General features: G+C 35.2%; 2 protein-coding genes across 15 annotated transcripts in view; both read left to right on the top strand.

Annotated features, from left to right (window-relative positions):
* The window catches only part of LOC107090556 (beta-1,4-N-acetylgalactosaminyltransferase 3-like), a 32,176-nt gene extending 24,944 nt beyond the window's left edge, over positions 1-7,232 (top strand). Inside the window, exons 17-20 of the mRNA XM_015384006.1 lie at positions 36-108; positions 215-368; positions 3,004-3,130; positions 5,875-7,232. Of these exons, the coding sequence (XP_015239492.1) occupies positions 36-108; positions 215-368; positions 3,004-3,130; positions 5,875-5,986 (466 nt within the window). The 3' untranslated portion in view covers positions 5,987-7,232. The remainder of the gene's footprint in view (positions 1-35; positions 109-214; positions 369-3,003; positions 3,131-5,874) is intronic.
* Positions 7,233-10,657: 3,425 nt separating this feature from the next.
* Positions 10,658-12,295, top strand: part of c2cd5 (C2 calcium-dependent domain containing 5) — a 35,271-nt gene continuing 33,633 nt past the window's right edge. For all 14 annotated transcript variants that reach the window (XM_015383991.1, XM_015383996.1, XM_015383993.1 and 11 more), the window contains exons 1-2: positions 10,658-10,932; positions 11,373-11,475. In XM_015383991.1, coding sequence (XP_015239477.1) covers positions 11,386-11,475 — 90 coding nt within the window. In that variant the 5' untranslated portion in view covers positions 10,658-10,932; positions 11,373-11,385. The remainder of the gene's footprint in view (positions 10,933-11,372; positions 11,476-12,295) is intronic.

Genomic DNA, 12,295 nt, shown 5'->3' on the forward strand with positions numbered 1-12,295 from the left:
AGTGTAAGCTTAACTTGCCATTGCTGGTTTGACAGGTACCAGTATGTGAAACTGACCGGAAACTTTCAACGTTCGGCCGGTCTGCAAGCAGGAATCGATTTAATAGATGTGAGAACTGCAAAATGAAAAAAAAAAAAACAGCAAATAAAGTAGAATTTCAAATGTTTGAATGGAATTAGCATGATAATAATCCCATCCGATATTTCTTTCTCAGGATGACCACAGCATCGTTTTTCTTTGTGATCTCCACATCCACTTTCCTTCTTCAATCACTGACACAATCAGGAAACACTGTGTGGAGGGATACATGGCTTTCGCTCCCATAGTCCTCAGACTGAACTGTGGCAGTACACCATCAGATGCCAGAGGTAGTCAGAAATACCTTACAATCCTGTTTTTGCTGTGAATGTTCTCTTTCTCATTAAGATTTGGTGCAGTGAGCTGATTCAAGGCCCTTCCAGTTGTACTTTTCTGCAGATTTCAGACCAGATACTGAAAGGAGACAAAATATGTCAAATCTTTACTCTCTGAGGTTTTATATAGGATGTCAAAAACCTGCTCTCTATTATTTTAACTTCACGTCTTGATTATTTCTATCCAATGAATACAGGCAGTTCTAAAAATGTGGCTTTGCTATGAAATGTAATAAGCAATGAATAGTTACTGTTGTCTGCTGAAAACATAAATTTGCTTGCATACATTATGCATACAAACCACATAGTGTAATTAAAAAAACAATGCATTTAAATGGAATAAGGATATGTTCAAGTTGTTTTAGTTTTCGGTAATTTAAGCATTAAAAACCCAACCATCTCTTTTAAAAGGTACTGAAAAAAATCTGTCTAATAAAACATTTAAAGGTTTTTTTTTTATAGTTGTCACCTAAACTTAAAGCTACAGTGTGTAATAATTACAGGGATATACAGTCAGAAATGTAATATATTATACATAACTATGTTATTTATCATCATCTACAAGCTCAGCCTCTTAACCTTAATATTTGCGTTGCCTTAGAATTCGTTATTTATAATTACATAGGAGCTGGTCTCGCAGCCATGGAGGCAGACATCTTTGCGCTACGGCAGCGCAGAGCCAACAAACTAGCGATTGTGAGATCGCCCATTACGCTCGAAAGTAACTACGGCAAGTTGAGAGAGATGAACTGAGACGGTACTGAACAATAGATGGCGGTATTAAAATTATCTATGTAAACAAACCTCATCACTTGAGAAGGTAGGTGATGCGGACGTCGTGGAAGACATTTTGTCCCGTGACGCTCGCCGTACTGTTGGGGGGGAGAAGCGGTGGGGGGGAGATGTTCATGTTGCTGCGGTCTGCAGTCTGAACGTTAGATGTCGCTGAAAATTACACACTGTAACTTTAAGTATAATTCTTCCTTATATAGGTGGAAACCTATATAAGGAAGAATTATATGTAATAATCATGATTGATTTATTATTAAAACATTTATCAACCAATTGAGTATTCAATGTGGTGAGACTACTACTCACTCAGAGCAAACATTCAGCCAAACCCATATAAAGAATAAATACCTTTATTATTATTTAAATATTTTGGGAAAAATTGTCCCTGTTAGTTCATATGTTCTATCCAGAAATCCTCAGGTTGCACAATTTTAGCTTCAAAAGGTTAACATTTTTTAACAAAAAACATATTATATAGAGCACTGTTTGATTTCTAATTAGTAGCCTAATCAGCTTATCTAAAAATACTCAACAGTTTAATCCATTAGCAAAATAAACCTTTATTTTTGCCCTAAATAGGACATAATACATTATATAATTTTTATTTTATTTTTTTTTAACAAAACCTCTTTTAAGAAGTGAAGTACCTGTTTTTATTTACACTAAAAAGACAGTGTGTCTGATCATATTTTCATTGATCATTATAAAAGATTAAAATAATTCCAATACACTAAAGAAACCAAACTGGTGTTCTTGTTTTTTTTCTTTTCTTTTCTTTTTTTGTAGATTTTTGTATGTTTCTACTAGTATTCTGATGCCTTTTGATATCTGAAGGTCTCCTTGCCATGACCCTAATATTTAGCTTTCTTGACTCAGATCTTTCTCCTGTTTAAATATGAAAGCCTGTTAGGCTCTGTAGACAAAGTTTGTAAAATTACAAAGATTAATTTAAATCTAGATGTGGCAGCAGCTATAATAATTAGAAAAAGGTTCAGTCTGCAAACTTATTAAAATATGTCAGTTTATAAAGTTATGCACCAAAATGGGAAGAGAACACTTCTACATACTTTTTGTTTTTTTATATTTAAACAGGCTAACTTTTTTTCTGTTGTTTTTTTTTTGCGTACACATATTTGACCTTATGTTAGGAAGGATGGCTACTTTTTAATGTCCCAACACTAAACCTACGATTTAAATAGATTTTTCTGTTTTTGATTTATATTCCTGTTAGTCTATCAAAACATCACCTATTAATGTTCCCATTGTCGTTTCTGGCATCAAGCACACTAAAACCAAAAGCAATCCTCATTGTAGATGCTGCCTTTCCTACTTAAATCATCAGGTTAAACCTCTTCCTGACATAGTCTCATTATTTCTTCATATCGTAAAATGTTCTCATCTCTTGCTGACCAGATGATTGCCAGTAAGCGATCAGACTTCCAATAGAAGAGTGAAGGTCAAAGTGGTAAAAAAACAAATCATTAGACACTTGAGGTATGGACATATGTTTTTAGATTTATAGCACAGAACTGTACACTTGAGGATTTCACTTCTACTTTAAGTCCTTCTGTTTTGTTTTTTAATCGTTGCATTGTTTCTAAGCATCCTTTAGGAAGATGCTTAATTTTTTTCTCTTAAGTAAGATGTGTATTAAGGAGCATGTACATTTAGAGTAGAATTGTTTATCAAGTTATTGCAGCTAATGGTATAGGGATCATACTGATCTTTTCTGAAAAAAACAAAAAACTAAAAAAGAAGAGGAATTTTTCTCTAAAGAATCAAATTTCTGCACCTTCAGGTTACTGGGAAGTGAACGGCTTCGGTTTGCTGGGAATCTATAAATCTGATCTGGATGCTATCGGAGGAATGAACACCAGGGAGTTCAGGGAACGATGGGGAGGAGAAGACTGGGAGCTCCTTGACAGGTCTGCACTTCTCTCCCTCCTGATTCAATTTTGTTGCACCTTTTCCTCCTTTTGGCACCTTTTTTAACCATTGAGCCAATGTGACAATTGAATTTCTATTCTAAGTCTGTCTTATCTTATCTATAGGATTTATCTTATCTAGATAAGGTTTTAATTAAACAATTTAATCTAATATCTTATTTTTTTTATTTATTTTCTATAATATTGTTTTTACTGTCAAACATATTTTAAATTAAGCAGAGGATGATGAGTATGAAGGTTATGAAAATCAGGTTTAGTTTGATGTAGCTGTGTTTTCTAGAAAGGTTGAAACCTGTTTCCAGTGGGAACCATGCTATGCATGCTGTATGAATCCACAGGTATGAGTGTTATAATTACCACCTGGGCTCTATGGATGTTTTAGACAAATTTGAAAATGTTGTATAAAGATAAAACATAAGTAAAACTACTTTGATGTAAATAGTCCTGCAGCATTTGAAAGGCAAACTCTCCATTTCAGTGACCTCATAAAAAATGCCTATTTGCATGTGTTGCCAACTGAGATGTAAAGTAAAAGTAGTCAGAAGATCTGCTGTTCCATTTTATTTTTCAGAGTTAAAGTGTGTTTCTTCATTGTAATGGTTGTAGAGGGCATTAAATTCATCTCTACGCTCAAGTACACTATCGTAAAAATATGATAAAAGTAGTTTTTGAGTGGTGCACAATTATTTTAAAATCGAAAACTAATAGATGATCAATGCAATTATTCAAAGCCAGGCTCGGACGGATAATCTGTGATACCAGGAATTTGCCCGGTGGGTCTGTCCTAATTTCAAAATGCGAGGCCCGGCCCTCCTTAAATCATACCGGCCCCAACACTTACTCTCCGACCGAAGCACCTACCTGTGACAGTAAAAAAACTGAAGGAGCTCAGGAAGTAATACAATGTCAACTACCTAAATGATGCATGCAGTATATATAGCCCTGCCTTGTCATGCACATCCTTGTGACAGTTGGCATATGGTGTAATTTTCTATTTCTTTAAACTGTAAAATCCTTGCAACAAACTAAATTATAATAAAACCAAAATGCTTTCATTAAACCAAACTACGATGTTCCTCTTAAATTTGGTGAATTTATTTTCGAATATTTTTCAAAAATATGTTGCAGTGCATGATGGGGTTTTGCATTTAAGGCTAACGTTTCCCGTCTTACGTGCATTGTTGCCAGGTTGGGATGTTTCCTAATCAGGCAGTTTAGGATGGCCATCTATGGGTAGATTTATGGCCAAAGAAATCAATAGACTTTGGTTCAAATTGGGCAAGATTTCATATATCCAGGCGGTTGATGAACAGTTTTTGGGTTGGGAAAACATGAGTCGGTGACATCTGGCAACCCTGCTGATGTAGTGAGTGGCGCTGACGGCTTTGTGTCAAGGTGTACAAGTCACCGCTTCACCACTACTACTCTCAATAGTAGTAATATCAGTAGGACTGCTGGTTTTGTTGATTTCGGTCTGTTGACTGATGGAACCATGGTGTTTACATTATTCCATTTCATTGCCCACATGCCACCTAGACTCGAAGTGAATGCTTACACACCGCTGAGCTTTAATGTATTCATTCTTGAAGAAATGTCTGTCTGCCTCTATATGTATATATGTATTGTTTAATGTTGGTGTTTTTGCAACACTCGGGCTTACGTTGTACACCTAGTAAGTGTGAGTGGGTGTCTGGCTTCGTGCAAGGGTTGACGTTACGCAGCAGCAGTCACTGTCGCGTCAGTGTTAATAACCAAAGCCAGTAAAACCACATTATAGAAGTTTTGGTGATGGTTGTTGTGTGATGCTTGAAGATAGATTGGTTTAACCACAATGTGTATTCATATTGTGCTTCGATTTTTTTTTTTTTCCGGGGGGGCTGGTGTAGATTGAAAAATGCAAGGGCCAAAAAGCCTTTATCATGAAGCCTGAAAAATAAATGCAGCTGAGGTATTGTGTGTAGAATTTTAAGGGAAAAAAAAGTAACAATTTGGAGTAAATCAATTTGGAAAAAAAAATGCAGCACTGCAAAAACATTGGATGTGCTATACACTGTTGATTGTTTTCAACACAGAGTCAGCCTGAGGAAGAAAAGTGTAATCGTGGCAACTACTTTTTGCAATTGCTCTGAAGAACTAATTGTATACAAGGGACTATACACGGAAACGTGAGTGACCGTGGAAGGCTTTAAACGGGGGTAGAGGTTAGGCTTCTAGCAAGAAGAACCCCATAAACAATGAAATGGTTTAGATCAAAGCATCTTGAAAGTCCGCAACTAAATTAAAGTGAGAAAATATGTCAAGATTTGAAAATTGCTGTTCCCATCTCATTTGACAATACATTCAAGTATTTTGCTAAGAAGAGTAGGCAAAGATTTCTGTCTCCAGACATAAAACTTGAAGAGATATACACCAAAAGAGCAACTGCATTCACAGTGAAAAGAGGCAACATTGATTCAGTTCACATTTCGTTCTGTAGAAATCTTTTGACAAATTGTAAATCTGTCACATAAGATGTAGAAATGAGATTGTAACTTGTCCTTTTGATGAAAACATCCAGAGGTATAATTTATTTAAACAGTCATATGCATAATAATGAATTTATAAGGATGATGGTTTGGGTTTTGCTCCTAAGTGTTATTATGTACCCAACAATCAAAGCCGGTTTGTATTTAAAGAGAGGCATGCTTTAGTTAACCAAAGTTAAACTCTGCTCTGTGCTGCAGGATCCTCCAAGGTGGACTGGAAGTGGAGAGAATCTATTTGAGGAACTTTTTCCACCACTATCACTCCAAACGAGGCATGTGGAACCGGAAGATGTCAATGAGCCAAGTGTGATCCTCATCCAGCTGCGACGCCTGGGCTTTGTCACGCCTACAGCCGTGGACACCAAAGCACTTTAAGGCTGGACTATGTCTCCTGCTGCGTCTGTGTCAAACCTGCTGACCATCGGAGACAGACAGAGACATTAGATCAGCTACTGACTTCATCCACTCAGGCTGTTTGATGAATGTGGTAGCAGTGGAGCTTATTGTTACCGAGGTGATGCTGCCCAGAGTTTATTCACTGGATTCCCTGCTGACTACTACTACTGTAGCAGATGATAAATGGCACTGAGTTTAAGCTCCCGCCATTCACCCTGCTGCCTGATGAAATGCTAGTCTGCATCAGAGGCTGAAAGCAAAAAAAGGAATTTGATCCAAAGATGAAAACAGACCCATACTTACACTCCAGGAATGTATGCAAGAACACCCAAGTGTCCTTTTTTGTTATGATCAGCCTGGCACATGAGTCCTAACTGGCGGACAAAAGGATGGAAAAGTTCATGTTTGGTTTGTCTATATCTTAAAAGAAAGTTTATTTTGTAAAGTACAGATTTAATATTTATAAAATCAGTTTCTAGTTGAGGTTTTATTTGCACATATATTTGCATAGAGTTTTATTATTGCTCCTCAAGTGCCCTGATGCTTGGTGGCATCCTATTGTTATCTGGATGGTAAACAGCTGTAACTAACATTTGACTTAATGTTGCACAGACAAGTCATTCATGTGTTTAAATTCCAGATTTATTATTTTTATTATTTCATTCTTGAGATGCGTAAGACATGTTGTTTTATTTTATGTAAAGCAAAGGAAACCCACATAAACCAGAGGTTATTGAACTGGTCTTTGGTTGTAAAAGCATTTCTGATTCCTTTATATCTACAACTTCTGACCAAAGAGGATATCCGAGTGATGACTTGCTTGGTGGACAAATATTTATATATCATTTTTTAATTGCATTAGTTAAAAATAAGGTTTTGGTGTTCGGCATGACAGAAACAGATTTATCTACAACGACAGAGTTTGTGTGCACAAACAAGGAATTTGTCTTTGGTTTTCCATCTTAACAGTACAAACAGCAACAATAATAAAATGTGACTTAAAGGGATAAAAGGAAAATACAATAGGAAAAACAGGATAAATCTTGTATCTACAAGTGTGTGCTATTATACAAATAAGTAAAAGAGGGAAGGCAGTTTGTAATAATGCAACAGACTTTAATTGGTTATTTTATCGTTAGTCAGGACAGTCTATTAAACATGAAAAACAGCAGGTTTAAGGTTATTTAAATGTTCAGTAACAGATTATCTTTTTTATTAAAATTTCTGTTGTGTACTAACTTTTTTATTCTTTAAAAATACAGCTTGTACTCAGGCAGATTATTTTTTTAAAAGATATATTTTTATAATGCAGGGTGTCTAGTCAATCAGGAAAAGACTGCAATTTCTACCCTCTTCAAGTCTGGATAAAATTCGGGAGAAAAAGGAAAACATCTTTTTGTATTGTCCAGTATTTCCTACTGCCCCTTTAAAATTTCCTTCCTTTTATTTTACAACATTCATCTATTCATTATTTTAAAATCTACCCCTTAGGTTCCACATTTAAAGCCTGATCAGTCTGAAAATAGATGTCGGAGAACTTTTTTAGCTATCGTTGTTATACTTTAAAATGACTGGAGCCTTCTTGCATTTCATTCAGGAAATATTTGTTTAAAGATAAATTATGTTTAAAATCAAGCTAGAATCTGTTTTTCCTTCCGGTAAACATTCCACCTGAATGCAGTCTTCATGTCATTCTGACCCGTCACTTTATTGCAGATGGAAACCAAACTATTAAGCTTGTCATGTAGGCCAGTAATGTTGACTTTCATTTGCAGATGCCAGACATTTTCTCTTTTTCTGTTTATAACACTGAAGGTACTGTCAGCTTTTCTGTTTTAAGCTGTTATCTCAGCTATAAAGGTTGACATTTTCCCTCTTGTTGCTGCTCAGGACTGTTGTAATAACTCAAAGTTCAGATGTAGTTCATTGTTCTGTGTTAAAAAAGGCAGCTCTGCTTAATTGAAATATTTGTGTCTCTTCTCTCAGGGACGTGTTACACTGCCTCGACTAAACCCAAGAGATTTTTTTTTTTTTTCTACAAAATAAAAAAGTGTCAGTAAGCTCAGTGTGTCATATGGATTTTTTTTAAATTATTTACCACTAAAGTAAACTTAAAAAATAAATATATGGTGACTGTGTGATTTAAAGCTTTCCTCATGGCTCATACCTATTGCATGTGGCCCAACTTTAATGAGTCCATCTCTCCAATTATGTAGGTTGATTCTCTTATTTCTAAAGCTTAATACCTATTTCTGTAGTTTTGATCATTTATTCAAAACACTCAAAGTCATTCACATAATGGAATTTGAAAGATATACAACAAAGACTTGATCTATAATTTTGTATTGAGGCATGCAATCTGTTATTTTGACACAATAATTTATCTGCCACTTGTTCAATTCAATAATACTTTATTAATCCCAAAAAGAAATTACCAATAATTTAGTTTAATTTTCTTTGTATTTTTTCCCCTAATTTCAGAAGTTCAAACCCATGCATAAGTTTTTAACAAATTGATTATTTCCTCCTATATTTTCCAATAATTAGATTTTGATTGTTACTTAAAGAAAAGGAAAACCCTTAATCTAGTCTGAGAATAAAAATGTTGAGTAATATCAATTAAAAGGGGATGTTTCAATAAGAAATTTCAGGCATCTCAAAAGTTTGTCCATTTTGATGGACTTGGTGCATGGTTTGGCCTCTTTCTGCATCGGTGCAGCAAGGCATTAAGGCAATAAGACAGGGAATTGTATAAAGTGTGATTTTTATTAGGGATACATCTGCTTACTAAAACACTATGTAGAATGATTGTTTCAAAGTTGATGGACAAGTTTAGGGAAAAAAGGAACAATTATTTTCAAATTTGGTTAAAAAAAGTAGGTAAGGTTTGACAGATAACACTATGCCTAAATAGAGAGAAGGTATTTTTTTTTATTTGTTTGTCACATTTGATATTTATTACATAATTAGATCAAGTTTTATAATTGATTCCTTTGTAGAGACATATTCATGATGATATTAGGTCTTTCAAAATTAACCAATTCGGTTACAATGCTAAATGTATTCTATTTAAAGGTACACACAATGCTTCTTTTCTCTGAGATACCAAACAATGCTACTCTTCCTTTTTTGATACTTAACATTAAATCTCACATTTTCAAATGGGCAGATATCTTTTTTTAAACAATGCCGACCATTTATGTAGAGTGGCACACCCTCTTTCTATATAACTTGGTAAACCTGTCAGAGGCACCAAGGAAAATAACAGATGACTCATGCTTATTAGTTCAGAGATTTTTTTGTACACGCAGGTAAATCTCAGGAAATTAGAGCATGTGTTCAGATGAGGCTCATGTGTCAAGTTAAAAGTATTTCTTAAACAGAAATTAAATATACTTTTTATTAAGCCCAAATTTCTGTAATTACCAAAGCATATAGAAATTACAAACAAAGCTGTAACCACTTTTACTTTTCATATTGAAAATAATAATCCCCACAGCATGATTCTCCCACCACCATGTTTATTATGAAGATATTGTGCACAGAGTGTTGTATAGGACTCACAGAAATCACAGCCCTATACATGTAGTGCAAAAATTTATTGTTTCCTCATTTGATCGCAGCTTCTTTTTTCACATTTTATATGTTCCCTATACAGCTTCTGGCTAACACAAACAGGACTGCTAATGGTTTCCTTCTGTTTCAACAATAATTTTCATAAACTTAATATTTTTTGTGAAAGGTTAGTAGTTATACTGTTAACATATTCTATAATCTATACTATAGATTATAGAATATGTAACAGTATAACTGGGGTATAAATGGGTTGGGACAAGTGGGACCAGTGGGCACTGTGTATAGATTCTATACAGTGTGCCCACTGGTCCCACTTGTCCCAACCCATCAAATTTGGTGGACTGCCCAGTCTATATGCAATATTGTAATACTCTTTCCATTTCTGGATAATTAATTAAATAGTGCACCATGAGCATATAGTCAGCATACTGATAACTAAACCCTTTTCTTATTACATTTTTTTTCCTGAGACTACATTACAAACAGAATTTAATTAATTGGAGCAAAGGGTTCATGTACAGATGTAAATCATACTTTTTAAGATTCGAGAATAAAATCATGCATCATTTTCAAGTTTAATGAACAAAAGGGTTGGTTTTTTTTATAAAAATGAATCTGAAAAAACAGAAAGAATAACTCACTTTGGAAATAAAATTTTAAAGCTTTGCAAAGTCCAGGTACATTTGGCTTTCCTTAATTTTAGATCAAAAATACATGAATTATGTAAACGCCCAATGGAAAGCCGAATGTGTGACGCTAAGCATTGCGCATGCCCACTGCAAACATTAGCGCTGCGTTTCAGGAACTCCGTTTTTTACACTTTAATGCTTCAAATATGATAAATGTTACTAATAAAGAGGACAGACATTTAAGTACCAAATATTAACAGGGGTATGAAATCATTTCTTTCAAGAATACACTTGCACATCAATATATTTCAAATATTCTGTCGGCACCATTGTGACGTTTATAGGTATAATTTACGAGCTACACCTGAAGGCAACATTCTGATGCCTCATTCATGGCGATTAATATCAAGCTAGCCTGTTATCACGCGCTGAACTGAATTTATTACAACTGCTGCAATAGTAATGTGATTAATTTATATCATAATCGTTATAATAACTAGTGAATATCCCTAACACTTTCCTGCGCAGGGGACTAGGAACGAACGTGTCGTGTTATGGGAGAAACACGGAGGTCAGACGAACGGTGGACTGTCAACAACAATTATGTCCGTGTGAAACGACCCTTCATCTGCTTTCTATCTATATTATAGCACCGGTAAGGTTATTAAGGTTCACAGTATGGGTCAAAAATGTTTTATTGTATGTGCCGTTCCTCTACAGGGATGTTCTTAAAAACATGGCCGATCAGGTAACCAGCGCTAACGAGATTGACTGCAGTGCAGTTAAACCTAAGTGGCTTTCAGCCTAGCCTTCTTTGCTAACATAATCTAGCTAACTGCGGTCATGGTTATATATGGCAACGTTGAATTCATGTTCCAACTGCTTTAAATGCTACTATATCAGAGACTGAGAAAAAATTTAATTATTAATTATTTGCTGATGATATTGTAAATTGAGGACAGGTCTCTGGAAGTATGTTGTAACGGCTGTTCTTAAGGTTTACCACTGTTTGCTGGAAAATCGCGGCATTGGTTATTTCAGCTTCCAGTTGTAGGGTTGTGCTTATTTTTTTGTTGATGTGAAATACTTTGACAGATTCCTTTGAAACATGCCTGGGAAACTAAAGGCCAAAATTGTGGCAGGGCGCCACTTGCCTGTGATGGACAGGGCAAGTGACCTAACGGATGCTTTTGTAGAGGTAAGAAAACATGATGCTTTTACTGCTATGGTTTTCTATTTTTCATTTTTAAGCAATTCAGTCTTAACACAATTAAAAATGTAAGGCATCATAAAGCACGTGGAATTAGTCGTGAGACAGAACCCTGAGATGGATAGTGGTCTATTTCAGAGAAAAGCGAATCTAAAGCATCTTTGTTTAATGATAAACATAATGGCCATATGTGATGCTTCAATATTTGTAGAGTCTAACTCACTTAAATAAATAAATAAAATTACACTTTCAAACTTTGGCTCTTTAGGTGCATCTTTTTAATTCTTTGTGATTCCTTTAGTTTGTCAGTAACAAATATTAGTCCAAACATTTTCAGGTTTTGATTAATGAAACATGGTTTGTGCTCCAGAGAAAATGTGAAATTTGGAAAATGTGTTGATATATATATTTTTTTTATGTCTTGTCATTTTTTTAAAGGTATGTTATGTTAAATTATAACAGGCTTTCTGTTTCCTTGTCTGTTTTGTATGCAACACATTTTCATTGAGGATTTTTAGTTGCATGGGAGTTTGCCCAACCAGTCTACATGTGTTTTGTGGATCTAGAGAAGGCATTCAACCGTGACCCTCTGGGGGTCCTGTGGGGGGGTACTCCGGGAGTATGGAGTACCAGGCCCTTTAATAGGAACTGTTAGGTCTCTGTACGACCAGTGTAAGAGCCTGGTCGGCATTGCCGGCAGTAAGTCGGACTCGTTTCTGGTGAGTGTTGGACTCCGCCAAGGTTGCCCTTTGTCACCGATTCTGTTCATGACTTTTATGTACAGAATTTCTAGGCGCAACCAAGGTGT

The sequence above is a fragment of the Cyprinodon variegatus genome, unplaced genomic scaffold (assembly GCF_000732505.1).
Source record: "Cyprinodon variegatus isolate N-32 unplaced genomic scaffold, C_variegatus-1.0 Scaffold299, whole genome shotgun sequence".
Taxonomy (NCBI): domain Eukaryota; kingdom Metazoa; phylum Chordata; class Actinopteri; order Cyprinodontiformes; family Cyprinodontidae; genus Cyprinodon; species Cyprinodon variegatus.